At 35.0% G+C, this 16,600-nt stretch overlaps 1 protein-coding gene across 3 annotated transcripts in view; it reads left to right on the forward strand.

The window, feature by feature from the left end:
* The window catches only part of LOC149795762 (glycerol-3-phosphate acyltransferase 1, mitochondrial-like), a 102,443-nt gene that overhangs the window by 64,980 nt on the left and 20,863 nt on the right, over positions 1 to 16,600 (forward strand). For all 3 annotated transcript variants that reach the window (XM_089965669.1, XM_089965670.1, XM_089965671.1), the window contains exons 15-19: positions 2,129 to 2,199; positions 5,672 to 5,826; positions 10,334 to 10,446; positions 10,894 to 11,042; positions 15,379 to 15,465. In XM_089965669.1, the coding sequence (XP_089821795.1) occupies positions 2,129 to 2,199; positions 5,672 to 5,826; positions 10,334 to 10,446; positions 10,894 to 11,042; positions 15,379 to 15,465 (575 nt within the window). The remainder of the gene's footprint in view (positions 1 to 2,128; positions 2,200 to 5,671; positions 5,827 to 10,333; positions 10,447 to 10,893; positions 11,043 to 15,378; positions 15,466 to 16,600) is intronic.

A 16,600-nucleotide genomic window follows, 5' to 3' on the forward strand; every position in this document is an offset into this window, starting at 1 on the left:
CAGCCATTTTGAAGATCATCTTATTGCAACTTCTTCTGAACAGAACATTCTATTGATGTGGGGTTTTCAATAAATTACTTAACATGGTACCAATATGGCATGATTTATGACGACCTCACAGCAGCCATCTTGGAAATCAAATCATTTCTCTTCCTGAAGGAATAATTATATTATCATGGGGTTTTATCTTAGAAATTTCTCTTGATATTTTGATGGTCCTAAACTAAAATGTGCTGATCTTACATTTAATAGTGGCCATCTTGAAAATCTAGTTTTGAAAATTTTGCTGAAGAATATTGGAGAAGGTGTTAACACTAGCAGTGGAAAGGAAGAAATGGTCTTATCTTGAATTCCTAGAATATTTTGCCCATTTGAGCCTCAGTCCCTTCAAGGGACTCATGTTATACTCATGACTATGCAAATGTAAGTTATCTATATGGAGACCAAAATATATAATACAGTTATGAGAAATGATTATGTATATACTATGGGAGATTCATTAATCTTAGACTAGGACTAGCTGTCTGCTTTAAAAGTTTAAACTATTGACATGTATTATGGGTAGGACTTTGTTAGGCAACCATCAGGGTAAAAAATGTCTACATGTGGAAATGATATTGTAGTTTTCAATGAAAAATTAGTTAATCTAAAATTAAAAACATAGGGGTATGGTGACAAATTGGAAACTGTATTCTTCATGTGTATCAGTAATCAGCATAGTAAAACCTGTCTTGAAAGACCACTGCTGTGTGAGAAAACCTGTGTTGAGAGATCAGATTTACAATACACACAGTTTTACTGGTTATGTAGTGTTATGATGTGTCATGAAAGACAATTTGTTGTGAGAGACCATAATTCTCTTTATAAATGGGGTGGTCTCTCAAAACCTGTTCTGTGTATTTGTTGTTTTGCAAAAGTTTAATTTTCATTGAAACTTGCATTTGCGGATGTGGAAATGATATCAAGTTTTCTTTACTGATTGATAAAGGTTCTTAAAGTTTGTGGTTTATAAGCTGCATTCAGATATCTAGAAATTGGTACACGGCAAATTCACAGTATTTTAAATGAGTTTGTAAAGGCCATTAGTAACCCATTCTTTATGGGCTTATCTCCTTCCATACAGTTTGACTTGTCACAGCCACCAGGCCTGCCAACCCATTTTGATTTTACCACATGGCTTATCAAAATGCCCTTAAACTATGGACTAGTGGAACAGTAGCAAAAATTAAAAAAGAAAATATTTAGTTTCTTTGAGTTAGTCATAATCTGTGTTTTCATATTAAACTCTGTGGAGTTCGTCAGGGAACCAGAGTAACTTTAATTTACTGGGGATACCTCAGACATTTTAATCTACCCATGTTAATTATGCAAAATGTGGATGTTATCATGCTTTTGCTTTGACATTATAGTATTGTTTGCAAATGTTGTCTCGTTGAGCATCAATGTTTTCAAGGTCAAGGAAACATCTGGTGGCCTCTTATACAGTCAAAATAGTTGGCACAGAAGTATACAAAATTGTATACAATTTAATGTAGAGAAAGGGAAATTAAGGTACTTCATTGTTCATACAAAACATGGGTAGAGAATAAATACAGAATTTGTTCTATTTTTTAAATTATCTTTCCTAGTTTACAAGCTGGATTTAAATGAATGTAGAAGAAGTCTGGCTTAAAAATAAATACGATCGCCAGCTGCTGGAGATTGTTATTTTCAATCACATGAGATAAAGAGTCCTCTTTTGTTTGGCACTTCTCAACACAAAGACTGAGCAACAATCAGATGACATCATTGACAGGAAAAAACTGTTGAATATAACCTGAGATCTTTTTTGAATTTGCAGTTTGGTGTAACAAGTAGCCATAGGCCATCTTCCATTAATATGTCACCATTCCTTGATGGGTCACTTTCATTAATGACTAGAATTGTCCAATCCCTTGACTGTTGGCTTATATAAGGTTGCAGTGTAATTCAGTTACGTTTTGTATGTATAAGCATATCTCATTAAGTTTTTGTTTCCCTCCATATATACAAGTTCTATAATCAGTTTACAGTTTAGATAGTCATCTATGCAAAATGAAGTTAACAAAATGTACAAGTAAGATTGAATTATAATTTGACTGTTTTTCAGCTTGTGTTCAGACCACAGCATTCATGTGTACAAATCTGTTGTCCTTCTTGCTTCTGACAAAGTATAGAAAGGTAAGTGGTGGCTTGCACATTTTCTTGTCCTTCTTGCTTCTGACAAAGTATAGAAAGGTAAGTGGTGGCTTGCACATTTTCTTGTCCTTCTTACTTCTAACAAAGTATAGAAAGGTAAGTGGTGGCTTGCACATTTCTTGTCCTTCTTGCTTCTAACAAAGTATAGAAAGGTAAGTGGTGGCTTGCACATTTTCTTGTCCTTCTTGCTTCTGACAAAGTATAGAAAGGTAAGTGGTGGCTTGCACATTCCTTGCCCTATTTGCTTCTGACAAAGTATAGAAAGGTAAGTGGTGGCTTGCACATTTCTTGTCATATATGCTTCTATTAAAGTATAGAAAGGTAAGTGGTGGCTTGCACATTTTGTTGTCCTTATGGCTTCTAACAAAGGATAGAAAGGTAAGTGGTGCCTTGCACATTTTCTTGTCCTTTTTGCTTAATGAAATATAAACCTTTCAAATTTTGATTCTTCTGGTGCAGACATTTATATCACATGACTGTCCTCCATTAAGGTGCTGATTCAACTCAGCAGTTAGTGTGAGAGATGATTATTCACATAGTGTTAATTCTGAATACCAGTGATTAATTCAAGCAGCCATGTCAATAGAGAATCTTGTGGGTGAGTAGATTTGCGATATTTTACAGTAAAATTGCAGAAAATAATTCCAAATGCATATACAGATATTTAGATTGATCAGAGTTAGTCTAGGCTATGCCAAGTAACTTGTCTTTCCGTTTTCTTCCCATTTTAGTGGACCAGGTCAAGTCTTGTCCTTAAAAACTGATCAGTTTTGTAAAAATAGCAGTCAAGTCACTGAATGATCATAAAGAACTGGTTTTGGAAATAAACAAAAACAAACATTTATGAAACTTTACATTATATCCATGGATGTGAGATGCCAAAATATTTAGACACATGTTCCAGATATTACAATTCTCGGTTAGTAACATAACACCTTAAACTTGCAAATGATGCCAAGTTTCGGCTGACTTGACATGGGAACTTGTTAAAATTCCTTTAAAATGAACCCCAGGAGAGAATCACAGTCTGCTAATATCTTGGTACAGAGAGGGGGGTGAGAGGAGACACCTGGCCTGTCTTCATCTCATTATAAATCTGGACCAAAGTTACTATGCAGTCAAACTTTGCGACATCATCTGGACCCAAGTTACTATGCAATCAAACTTTGTGACATCATCTGGACCCAAGTCACTATGCAATCAGACTTTGTGACATTATCTGGACCCAAGTTAATATGCAGTCAAAATTTGTGACATTATCTGGACTCAAGTTGCTATGCAGTTGCTATGCAGTCAAAATTTGTGACATTATCTGGACCCAAGTTGCTATGCAGTCAAAATTTGTGACATTATCTGAACCCAAGTTGCTATGCAATCAAATTTTATGACATCATCTGGATGCAAGTTACTATGCAATCAAACTTTGTGACATTATCTGGACCCAAGTTACTATGCAATCAAACATTGTGACATTATCTGGACCCAAGTTACTATGCAATCAAACATTGTGACATTATCTGGACCCAAGTTACTTTGCAATTAAATGTTTTGAAATTGTGTTGAGAAAGGCATTAAATTTTCTTTTCTTAGCTACCACCTCAAAGTGCAGCTTGTTAGAAGAACCAGCTGTAAACATGGCCAAAGGTTTGCTATGAAGACTTGGTTGATTACTTAATTTATTCCAGGGTCTATGATTGAAAAGAAATGAAAGCATTTAGATCCCTATATTCATTGTATTATGTACAGAATGGATAAATGGATGACATTTTTCATAGGAATGAAAACAATCATAGCTTTCACAAAACCATCCCAACAACGTGTAGGACATACCTGGGGTGGTTGTGAAAAATAATGGCCTTGAAAAGATAGCATCATGCACTGATTCTACAGTCAAGGGAGAGTATGCCATTTCAACCATCTTCTTTACTGTTTCACTTGTTTGGAGACATTTCTTCTTCCTTTTCACTCCTTCTCTGAAAAATGTATCATGCATACCAGAAAGTCCATCAGCACTATTTGTGCATATGCAATAAATGTAAACCTATTTGTTGTGTGCTTATAGGTGTAAAATATACTGGTATGGCGGCCAATGTGTGCCCTTTTTATATACATTGAATACAATGAGCAAATTTTGGAAGCAAAAATCTAGATCACTTGTACATATTTACCACTGTCACATAATTTATCTGATTAGTCTCAAATGTAAAAAACATTTAAAAATTGTGCATTAATATGATTGAAGTTGGATTGATGAATGCTGAGTAACCAGCTGGTCGGTCAGTGACTTATTTAATAGGTTTTGTTCTCAGTATTACAGTCATTTGTATAGACCTTTACCAGACACTCGATGGCAAAGATTTCATGGAGCCACAAGAAAGATCTGGTTGAGAAAGATTATTTCTCAATGTAAAAAACTGTATGTAAGAAACCAGTCAGTTAGATGGTAATTAGTTGTGAAGTGGTGACACAGGTGAAGGAAAAGAAATGTGCAGATACTTCAAGAGAACTAATATTTATAGTTATTGTTTTGGACCAAAATGTTCCAGAAGTTAAAGGTTTTGGATTTTCTAGGAATGGATTCACCATTTATTGTCGTTGGACCTACATTGTTTCAGACTGTGTACAAGTATGTATAGATTTATAGGAAGATGCAGTTAGGATTAACTGAGGATAATGTTAATAATGATGTTATCTATTCTGAATGGGCTTCTAGATTCTACAGAATTTTACTGCTTGGATTCCTGATCAGAATGCTCAGGGGTTTTATCTTCATGTACATCTTATAATTTAGAATATTTTAATGAGAAGATTTTGGTCAACAATATCATTGATAAGTTTGATCAGTAAAATGCTTGCATGTTACTGCAGTGATCTTAACTCTGATTGGATGAGCTTGTTACCATTCTGGAAGCCATATTTTTATCTGATTCTGATCAAACTTTGAATATAGGCTTATATAATCAATAATACATAAGCCTGCTTTGTGAAATGGTCCACTGTTGAATGTAAGCCAGGTGAGTTATATAAGCCCAGTTTGGGCCTCTTTTTATTAAACTCATATGATAGTTGAGAGGTGTTCATTCTGGATTTAGAAATTCAAGTACACAAAATAAGTACAAATTTGGTTACACTCAACAGCAAACTTTATTAAAATATAATCATATATAGCTAAAGAATATGATTGCCAGATTCCTTCCAAAGGAGACTGATTTACCTTGAAAGTCCTCTTGATCTTTGGAGTTCATAAAATGAATTTAAAAAAGCAAAACAACAACAACAATTAGAATCTGTTGTAGAACTTGAATATCACAGCTTGGTGCCAGGAACACAAAACTTAAGCATAGAAATGGACAGGTGTATGGTAACACACTAAGCCCATTTCCACAGGATATAGAAATTAATTCATTGTGATAGTTATTAAATTTTGTAATTTATTTATTTGATGCATTTTCAGGGTGTGGATCTGGAGATTCTCAAGACAGATTTTGAATGGTTGATTGAGGAAGTCATGGTACGAAAGAGAGATGTTGGGTTTTCCAGCACCTCCAAAATATCAGATGTTCTTGATTATGCCTTGCCTCTTGTTGGTTCAAATCTTGTGCAGAAAAGGTTAGTAGAACAATAACTTCCTTTATCCATTGCAATTAAAAATTAAACCACAGCTCAAAGAGTTTTGGTTACATAAGGCAGATGGGTACATTGTCCAGATCAAAGACATTTTTTTTCTAAAATGCATACCTTTTACAAAATTGAACACAAAATGTTCTCAGAATTGAAAATTTGAAAGGATGATGACCTGCTTTTCACTTTCTCTGTTATAGGAAATTGTTTTGAGTTCAGCTTAACTCTGTGGTCATAGGCCAGAAGAGCTTATGGGATGGCCTGTTGTCTGTCATCCATTACCCAATATTTGTCAGTAATATTTGTAATCACTATTCATTCCTACTAAACTACTTGGAGGATTGCCATGAAACTTGGAACACATGTTTATATCAAGGTCTAGTTCATCCTTTTTGAATATAATGCAGCTCACTTTGCCAATACGGCTGCTGTTAGCATTTTATTTTCACTAAAAGACTTCTTATGATGTCTAGTTGGTCTTAAATGAAAATAATGCCAATCTGACATTCGATATGGTCACCATGGCAACCACCTTGAAAATCTCATTATTACTACTCTTCCTGAATGGATGATGATATCATCATGAGATTTTCACGAAAAGATTTTTTTTTATGGTGTCTGGTTAGTCCTAATTAGAAACAAAGCTGATCTGATCTGGGTCCTCAGGTGGCCATGTGGTCTGAGGCACTTGCCTTTACAGATTTTTGTCATCTCACCTCTGTCCATGTCGATTTGAGTCTCAGCTTGGCCAAGAGAGTATGTGCGAGTACCATTAAATTCCTATGGTTCTTCTCATAGCCGTCCATGGTTCTCTCTCCTGCATATACACTGGCCATCCTGTATAGTCTATTGCATGCTAAAATGGCATTAAAACCACAATAACAGAGCTGATGTAACATGCAGTATTGCCACCATGTCAGTTGTCTTGAAAATTTTGTTATCACTACTTTTCCAGAATGGATGGTCATATCATCATGGGATTTTCGCTAAAAGATTTTTGATGATACCTAGTTGGTTTGATGCCAGTCAGATAGGCAGTATTATTGTCATGTCATCCATCTTGAAAATATAGTTTCTCCTTCTGAACTGAAAGTCATATCAAATAAGGTTTTCACTAGAAGACCTTTTATGATGTCAAGTTGGTCATAAATGATATAGTGCCATCCAGTCATCCAATAAGGATGCCACAGTGGTCATCTGGAAAATCTTGTTATTGCTACTTCACCTGAATGGATTGTCACATCATCATCACGTTTTTGTTAAAAAGACTTCTTATGATGTGCAGTTGCTCCGGTAGTGAAAACGGTGCTGATCTGACATCCAATATTGCCACCACAGTAGCCATCTTGTTATTGCTACTTTTCCTGAATGGAAGGTCATATCTGCATGAAGTTTTCACCAAAAGACTTCTTATGGTATTAGTTGGTTTTAAATACAGACTGTGCTTATTTACTGCCCAATATGGCCATCACATCTGTCAGCTTCAAAATCTTATTGCTACTCCTAGATGGAAGGTCATATCAGCATTGGTTTCGAATCTGACATCCAGAATGGCTACCATAGCAACCATCTTAAAAACCATGTTATTGCAATTCCTTATATCTACATGGAGTTTTCATCAGAAGACTAATTATGAATGAAAATGGTGCTAATCTGACATTAAATATGGTGCTACAAGTCTTTTCATGGTGCCTAGTTGGCCTAAAAGAAAATGATCCCAATCTTACATCCAATATATATGCCACAGTAGCTAATTTGAGAATTTGATTGTTCAAGAATATCAGAGACTGTTTCAGTGCTCAGCAGTTAGAAAGAAGTATAATCTTATCTTGAATTCCTGTAAGTTATTTTTGAACTGCATGTTATCAGTCCCTTTCAAGTACTTGTTTCATTATGTATCAAACCCCAGCCTCTAGGGTCCATCCATCTAACCATCTCATGATCCATCCATCCATTTGAATGTATTATACTGTGAACCTGTCTGTCCATCTGCCCAATAGCATTTCCTATTGCACACAGTGACTTCAGTTCTGCAGTACGTATCTCCACTAGACTTTAATTATAGCTTGCACTTTGGGTAAAGAAGAATCCATTCAATTTTAGGGTCAAAGGTCAAGATCACTGACTGAAAGCATAAAACTGTTTCCCACAACAACAACATTTGTACTGTCTCACATACTTGGGCAGAAACAGTATGATGCTTCCACTTGGTGTAAGGAAGGTCAAAGGTTAGTGTCATTGTGACTGAAAGAATACACTGTATTTGCACAAACATTTCACATTCTATATATCAATATACCTTGCTGAATTTTGTGTATGGATTGCACTTGGGGTAAGAAAGAAATCTTTTGATAAGAGGGCCAAATGGTCAAAGGTTAGGGTCACTGTAACTAAAAGAAACAAAAATGGTTTTTATGTAGTAACTTTAATTTTCTAGACCATTTGCCCTAACAAAAGTTTGTAGAGGGCTTGCACTTAAGCTATGGAAGAGGTTTGTTGATTTTGGGAGCAGATATTGAAAGGTCAGGGTTCATTGTGGCAGCAGGAAAAATGGGTCTTGCAGAAAACACTTTTGTTCTTGAATAGTTAGTTGAGCAAACTTTGTGGACAGCTTGCACATAGGCTTTCAAAGAAATTTGTGGTCTAAAGGTAACAGGTCACAGTTATGATAAGACTAATAAGAAAATAATGGTTTCTGCACACGAAGTTTAGTTCAGAACTGCATACTTTGACCAAATATGAGATAACCAAGACCATTGGTGAAAAATCTCCAGAGTCAAACATACCCTATTTGTGCACAGATAGAGGACTTTTAAATTCAGGGCTGTGATACAGTGGGCCATTGACTGTATTAATTTTATTTGGTAGCAGTGTATGACACAGTCTCAATGGGCCATTGACTATACTCCATTTGTCTTGTAGCAGTGTATAACACAGTCTCAATGGGCCATTGACTATACTCCATTGGTCTTGTAGCAGTGTATAACACAGTCTCAATGGGCCATTGACTGTACTCCATTGGTCTTGTAGCAGTGTATGACACAGTCTCAATGGGCCATTGACTGTACTCCTTTGGTCTTGTAGCAGTGTATGACACAGTCTCAATTGGCCATTGACTGTACTCCATTTGTCTTGTAGCAGTGTATAACACAATCTCAATGGGACGTTGACTGTACTCCTTTAGTCTTGTAGCAGTGTATGACACAGTCTCAATGGGCCATTGACTGTACTCCTTTATAAAGGGATACAACTTAACAGGTGTCAGTTTTGCAGCATGATCAAAAGGAGTTCAGATAACTACCCTTTATTACTTGCCACTGAACATGTCTCAGATTTGTAGCTTGATCAAAAGGAGTTCAGATAACCACCTTTTATTACTTGCCACTGAACATGTATCCGATTCATGGCTTGATCAAAAGGAGTTCAGATAATCACCCTTTATTACTTGCCACTGAACATGTATCAGATTCATGGCTTGATCATAGGGTTGCCATTGGGAGAAAACAAAGAGGTGCTGCTTAGGGATTAAGGTTAGAAACTAAACAAGTATCAAATTTGTGGTTCAGTCAAAGGATTGTGAACTTGAAAATAAAGTGGGTGTTATGTTTACAAGCCAAGGGGCTTAGCAACCCATGTGCATTGACAGATAACTTAGAAAATATCTGGCTTATAAAAAGAAAGTATAAATTAAAACAAAACTTTTATCAAACAGTATTTACATGGCAAAACACAAAATAAAATACAAAGACAGGTTGCTCAATAATGGAAGCAATATCCTTATTAGTAAAGACCTAAGGTAAACTACATTTATGGACATTTCACTTTGTGTTGAGTAAAATTTAATATTTTTAGATTATTAAAATCAGAATTAATGCACATACAAGTGTTGTGTAATGAATGCTGTAATGATAAACACAGTGTATGCCATATATGCATTTCTGGATGAAAGTAGTGGCCTAAAAAGATAAATATTTAAATTGACACTATTTGTACATCCTGCAAACATCTTGAGTTCCCAATATTACCCCTAGATATTTCAGATATTTTGTATGTTACATTTATAGGATGACCGCTACTTGGCATGAAATGAATTTTTAGCTTATAAGGAGATAAATATATGGTATTCTTGTGCCCTTATGTGTTTTGCATATATTTGTAGACAATGGTTAAAATATAGTTCTCTTATTTATTTCTTGAGATTTGTTATTATTTTTATAACTGTTGTAATTATAAGAATTGAACAGATATTTTACATATCATGAAGTCGTAAATTTTCAATTTGGTTACACATTAAGCATGAACAGTCTTTGTTTAGATACGGTGTTCTTGCAGTGTGTAATTGATTTGCAGTCTTTGTTTAGATATGGTGTTCTTGAAGTGTGTAATTGATTTGCAGTCTTTGTTTAGATATGGTGTTCTTGCAGTGTGTTATTGATTTTCAAGATCAACATTTCATGAATCAATGCTTAATTCTTACATTATTTTTGGCTGTTAGGACAACAGAAGGAGTAGTTACAATTTATCCAAATTTGCAACTTCCAGACATCTTTGAACTCAGTTATAACAGCAACCAGGTGATATCAGTGTTCTACCTTGAAAGTATTCTAGGTAAGTCAATTCCAGCCTCTTGCTTATTCAGATTACTCCATTATGTTTTTTCTTATTTCTTTATTTACATCAGTATATTTTAATGGAAGCAGCAGCTTTGATGAAAAGCTGTCAGTATTGAAATAAATGCAAAACTGTACAGATTGCCATAATTGAAAATTGTACACTAATGCTTAAAAGAATAGAAAAATATGTCCATTCTGTGCATTAAGTCCCATTTAAAGCAGTTTATAATGTAAACAAAGAGTTATTTTTACAGAGCAAATGAAATTTAGAAAATCTGCTAGGTGTTGCTTGAATTCTTTCACCAAATTGCTGTTCATGTTTGGAATGTTTGTTGCCATCAAGTGTCAGGCTTTTTAGAATGTTCAGCTGTATCACAAATTTATTCCTTTTATATATTTGTTTTTACTTTCGTTTCATGTCGTTTCCTCTTTTTTTCTTCAGTAAATGCTGTGATATTTTTGAGTGATCTCAGCCTTACAAACCTCAGTTTCCTCAACTCAAGAGATGTTAATCTTGTGTCAAGGGATGAAATCCTCGAGGTAGCTGAGCAGCTTTGTGATCTCCTGAAGTATGAATTCATTCCTACTTCGGTAAGTTTGCTTTGTTTCTTAATGGCTTTGCAGATCAATAATTATGCAAGTTTTGAATATTTTCAAATGTAGATACAAGTATCTCCTTGCCCACATGTACTACTTGTGTAGTCAGCAGGAATGGACGAATCATTGATACCCTTTGGAGCTTCCATTGGTAGGTCCTTGCTCAGTCAAATCAGCATCCATTTGCATATTGCAAAAGGCAAACTGTTAATGTTAAGTGTTCAAAACATATGCACTATTGTTAGAATGTTGTTAAATGTTAGAAAGTGTTCAAGTTGACAGACCTATGTGTATGTATTTCCATCACAGAGGAGTCTATTTAAACTTCTGTTTGATGTACATGGGTTGTGTGAAAAGAAGTGTGCATGTTTGAATGTATGCATAATTGTGGCTTTATAGTGCCAAGCAAAAGCAGGATACAGGGTTCCCACGCTATTGGGAAAAAGTTTTTCCCGACTGTGAAAAGTCCTGGAATTTAAAAAATATTGATAAAAGTCAGGAAAAACTTGTGGAATTTAACGCTACCACTTGACGCCCAAAAAAATCACGTAACTGAGTCATAACTAAACTGATTGTGAGTTAAATTTATTGAGTTCTAACCAGAATTTTCAGAGGGTGCAGTATGAATCACTTGGGTGCTTGCAATAAACATGTATGCTGATTCATTCCAAACTCTCAGTGGATCAGATTCGTCTATTTTCAAAGTCAGCTTGATATCCATATCTTTCCTTACGTGGAAGCGATGAAAACTACTCTAGCATCACAAGAGGCAAACATCTTGTTGGCAAAGTGTAGCCACTTTCTGGATAGTGTAGTAAACTTTAAACGTTGTTAGATCGAGTGATACTTGCATGAAATGGATATGAAAATACATATTTTCTCAGAAATTGTGAGCAATAAAATCAGAGTTAATGAAATATGACCTGATAATCATGATTTGCATTGCTAGTCACATGAGTACACAAATCTAGCAACCCACATTTTCAAATGTTGTTGTTGTTGTTGTTGTGGGGTTTAACGCCATTTTTCAGCACACGATAGGCTATGCATGGTGGCCAGTATTGATGGTGGAGAATAAACCCAGGAAAACCCGGGAAGAACCACCGACCGATAAGAAGCTACTGGCAAGCTTTCTCGCATACCCACATTGGCTGAATCCTAGCCTGGAACCCATGCAGACAGAGGTGAGATGGCAGTGATCCGTAACGGAGAGCGCTTTAGACCACTCGGCCACTCAAGGCCCCCAAATGTTGCAATAAAAATTAAAAAAATATTAAATGAAAGTCGTATACTGGTTGTAATCAAGATGCAAAAACAAAAGAACACAAAGTTTTCCATATTTATATATTCCAAGAATAACTATTGGAGTTGTATCACGGGACTACCATGTTGACGTGTGCTCTCTGCTTGATAAATTGGACTGGCAGACTGCTGGTTTTCACAAAGGTATCTGACTTTCATTTAATTTAATTGAATTTCTCTATAACAGCATTACAATGCAGGTTGTTGTTAATATGCTGTGACTAATGTTCTTCCAATGTCATCGTTTGAGATTCGTAAAGTGATTACTAATGCAAAGGGTGAGTACTGGATCAGGTTTCATCAATGTCGTAGTTTCGTCTAGTCTGTCAGCGGAATAAAGACATAACGATTTGTTACGCATATCTGATTTAATTCATATTTATTTTAATTTAATTGTTTGTCAGTTTTCAATTTTTTATTCTATTATATGCTGTTATAGTGTAAATTTATTATGATACTTTTTCAGAAAATTGTTTGACCTTGACTCTTAGTTTATAAACACCAGGTGTTGATCTAAATTCTGACCTTGTTTTAGAACTTGTAACTAGCTTTGTTGTTGTAGGGTTTAATGCTATTTTTCAGCACACGATAGGCTATACATGGTGGCCAGTATTAATTGTGGAGGAAGAACCTGGGAAAACCCCGGAAAGAACCACTGACCCATGAGAAGCTACTGGCAAGCTTTCTCACATACCCACATTAGCCGAATCCGAGACTCGAAGCCACACAGACAGGTGAGATGGCAGTGATCCATAACGGAGAGCGCTTTAGACCACTCGGCCACTCGGGGCCCCACTACCTTTGTAAATTGATTTTAAAATGATTGGTTGTTTCCAAGGTCATGATGGGCCTACATGATTTAAGATGTAAACAATTTTGTTTTAGTTTTTATTTCTTGGAGTAAAATGATTGGTTGTCATCAGGGTCATTGTTTGTTGTATGTGACAAACTCGATCATGTGACCCCCCCTTCAATTTCACAATTCTGGTTTTTCCATTACCCGTATCTGTTAGTTTTAATAGAGATGCTTTGAGAGAGATTTCTGTTTTGGGCTTTTGATACTGATGTCAAGTTTTTTTGTTGTAGCCAGATTTTAAGTTGTAATTTTCTTCAGATCAGTTGGATTTCAAAAGGATTAATTCTTTTTTCTCAGGAAATATTTTGAGGAGTGCTCACACAGAAATTTCGGAAAGGCATTGCTTACAAGATTAATTTGGATTTCCAACACTGGAGTGCCATTATTTGTATTTCTACAAGGAACTGTAGATAAGCACAGTACTGACTACAGCATATGTCATTGTCATCCATCTTTGATTTTCCAATAGGATTTGAACTTGAAATTATTAGAACATTTGTTACTAGGACTTGTGCAAAATAATTTGTGGATTATTCTTTGATTATTTTTGGATTTGATTATTGAAACCGTAAGTTTTTCTCCTTTTTTCATTTTTACAGAATTTTTCCAGGAAAATAAATTATTTGTTAAATTTTAAAAAGCTTGTTGTTTTCACTCTTTCTGTGTTATTGTTTATTCGAGCCTAAACACATAACAGAATATAATACTTGCCATTTCTGAGAAAATAAATCATTTTTCTGTTGATTTCATGCAGGTATAAGTCGTTATAACATAAGTTTAAATGTTCTAGGCCCACTGGTAAGTGATTACCATTTGTCCTTACCGCACGGTGGTGGAAAGTTCCAAATTTTCGATATGAAATTGCAATGACCCTACACCCCAACCTAAATGTCTAAATATGAAAAATGGAGTGGGAAAATTTGGAGTAAAATCTGGATTAGAAAACGGACTGCTATTCATTTTAATCCAAATGTGTAGTCCAAATTGTTGAATCTCAGAACTGAAATGAGAAATTATCATCCCTTGTATTATATATTAAAAAATGATTTGAGCCTCTGTATCAGTACAGGTTTGGGGACTGGTTTAACGAATTACAAGAAGACAATTTGAATTTACAGAAAATTCAGTCCTTGTTTATACAACAGTATATAATTTTGAAGGTCTTTTGTCAAAATTTAAATCCACCCTTTTGAAAATGTTTTTTAAATGATGGATTTTTAACCAGCTCTTATTAAGGAGATTAGGTCGTTTGAAAAATCTTGCTTGGGATTTTATTGGCACAGATAAATTCAGGATTAAACTCTCTTTGTTACAAGACAAGATTCTAATTATTTGTATTTATTAGTTTTTATACTGTAATAGGAAATGTTTACTTTCTACAAGATGCATATATATTTATACACACACACACACACATATATATATATATATATATATTGCTATAGAATTCTTTAGAATTAAAGGTTTGAAAGGAAACAGAACTAAAGTATGTTCATTATGTTGTTCCCACTTAGCAGGTCAGCAAAATATTTAGTTAGAATTTTTTTTTATTTTTGCCAATTTAAAGGAATATAATCAAACTTGTTTTGTGTGATACATTTTGTGGTTTTGTACATAATCATCTTTTCTAACTTGGATGTTTTGGAGAGTCTTGAAAGTGAGCTATCTTTAGATTAAGAAACTGCATGTTTTATAATCTAAAATGTTCTTTAATTCCATTCAGTAATGGTCATATGTGAACCTTGAGAAAATTAATTTCATCCTGGAAATGACCTGGAAATTTATCTTTAGGAAAGCATGGGAACCATGAGGATATACCTTATCAGTATCACCAGAAAAACAAATCTCACCAACCAAAACCTAAAATGCAGTTTTAAAGTCCAAGATATCAGTTGAACATCATGGTACATATCCTCTGGCAAGCAAGTTAAAAACTGAAAACGATATTACGGTAATTATTTACCTGTGCAAACATCAGGTACTATTTTTGTATTTCATGTTAAATATCTTGTCTTATATTGTAATGTATAATGAGCTGTGTTATTATTATACTATGACTGTTAAGCCCTTGACTTAAAATAGAACTAACTTTTATTTATTTCCTAAGTTGTTTTGCCATAAGAATCAAACCACTGTGACTATTTTAGTTAATGCCTTTCATCTTCTCAATAGCCACTTATGAAACTGGAGGAAGTCCTTGCTGATACTATGGACCAGCTGGTTACCATGGAAATACTCAGTGTTCAGGAGGATGAGCAGGTAGGTTATGTGTCACCAAATTGTTTGGCTCCACCATTTATAAACGGAACTCCGCTTTTGGGAAGCATTGGTCTAGACATATATGCAGCATCTATAAATGTAACTCCCTTATTAGGATACAATGAGTGGCACATGTAGCATTTATAAACGTATTTCCCAATTTAGGAAGCAATGGCCTTGACATACATGCAGCATGTGTAAATTTAACTCCCCATTTAGGAATTGAGGGCCCTGACATACATGCAGCATTTGTAAATTTAACTCCCGATTTAGGAATTGAGGGCCCTGACAGACATGCAGCATGTGTAAATTTAACTCCCCATTTAGGAATCAAGGGCTCTGACAGACATGCACCATGTGTAAATTTAACTACCCATTTAGGAATTCCCCCCTCCCCCCCCCCTCATGTTCCCAGACAGTGTTGATGTTGATGGGTATTGGGTATGGGGGACTCAAAAAATGTGCATTGAAGTCCCAAAGGCGGTCAATGTGTGTGACCAAAAATATGACATCCAATTGAAAATAAGTGATCTTTTCATATAAGCCTATATAAAATTACTGTAATTTAAAATTTGATTAGAAAAATGAAAAAGAAAATAACGTTAGTTTTCTTTGAAACATTTAATATTCTTTCAACCCTCCAAAAAATAGTTGGTAGACTTGTTAGAGCATTGTCCACTAACATTGTCCACCACATACATTTGCCCACACTTGTATAAATACTACCACACAGACATTAAATAAAAATATATACCAATTTTTTTTTAAACATCCATTGTATAGTGGAATATTTTCTTAATTAGCTACTGTCTTTGCTGCTGTCATAAGTTCGGAAAGGGGGCATTGAAGGTAATACAAATGTCACTCGTGTTCATCATTGCACCCATTTGAGACTGGATGGTACTTTTGTTAAAACTTGATTGAAGATAATCATTCTAAATCTGCAAAGATGGGAGGGAGGGAGTGGCAAACATGCTAGGTGTTGTTGCTATTTTGGTGGGTGTCATACAACATGCTAGATGGTGTTGCTATTTTGATGAGTGTCATAAAAAAAAGTTGGTTGGTGTTGCTATTTTGGTGGGTGTCATACAACATGCTAGGTGGTGTTGCTATTTTGATGGGTGTCATACAACAT

This window comes from Sinohyriopsis cumingii, chromosome 7 (assembly GCF_028554795.1).
Source record: "Sinohyriopsis cumingii isolate HCF-2022 chromosome 7, ASM2855479v2, whole genome shotgun sequence".
In the NCBI taxonomy this organism is placed as follows: Eukaryota; Metazoa; Mollusca; class Bivalvia; order Unionida; family Unionidae; genus Sinohyriopsis; species Sinohyriopsis cumingii.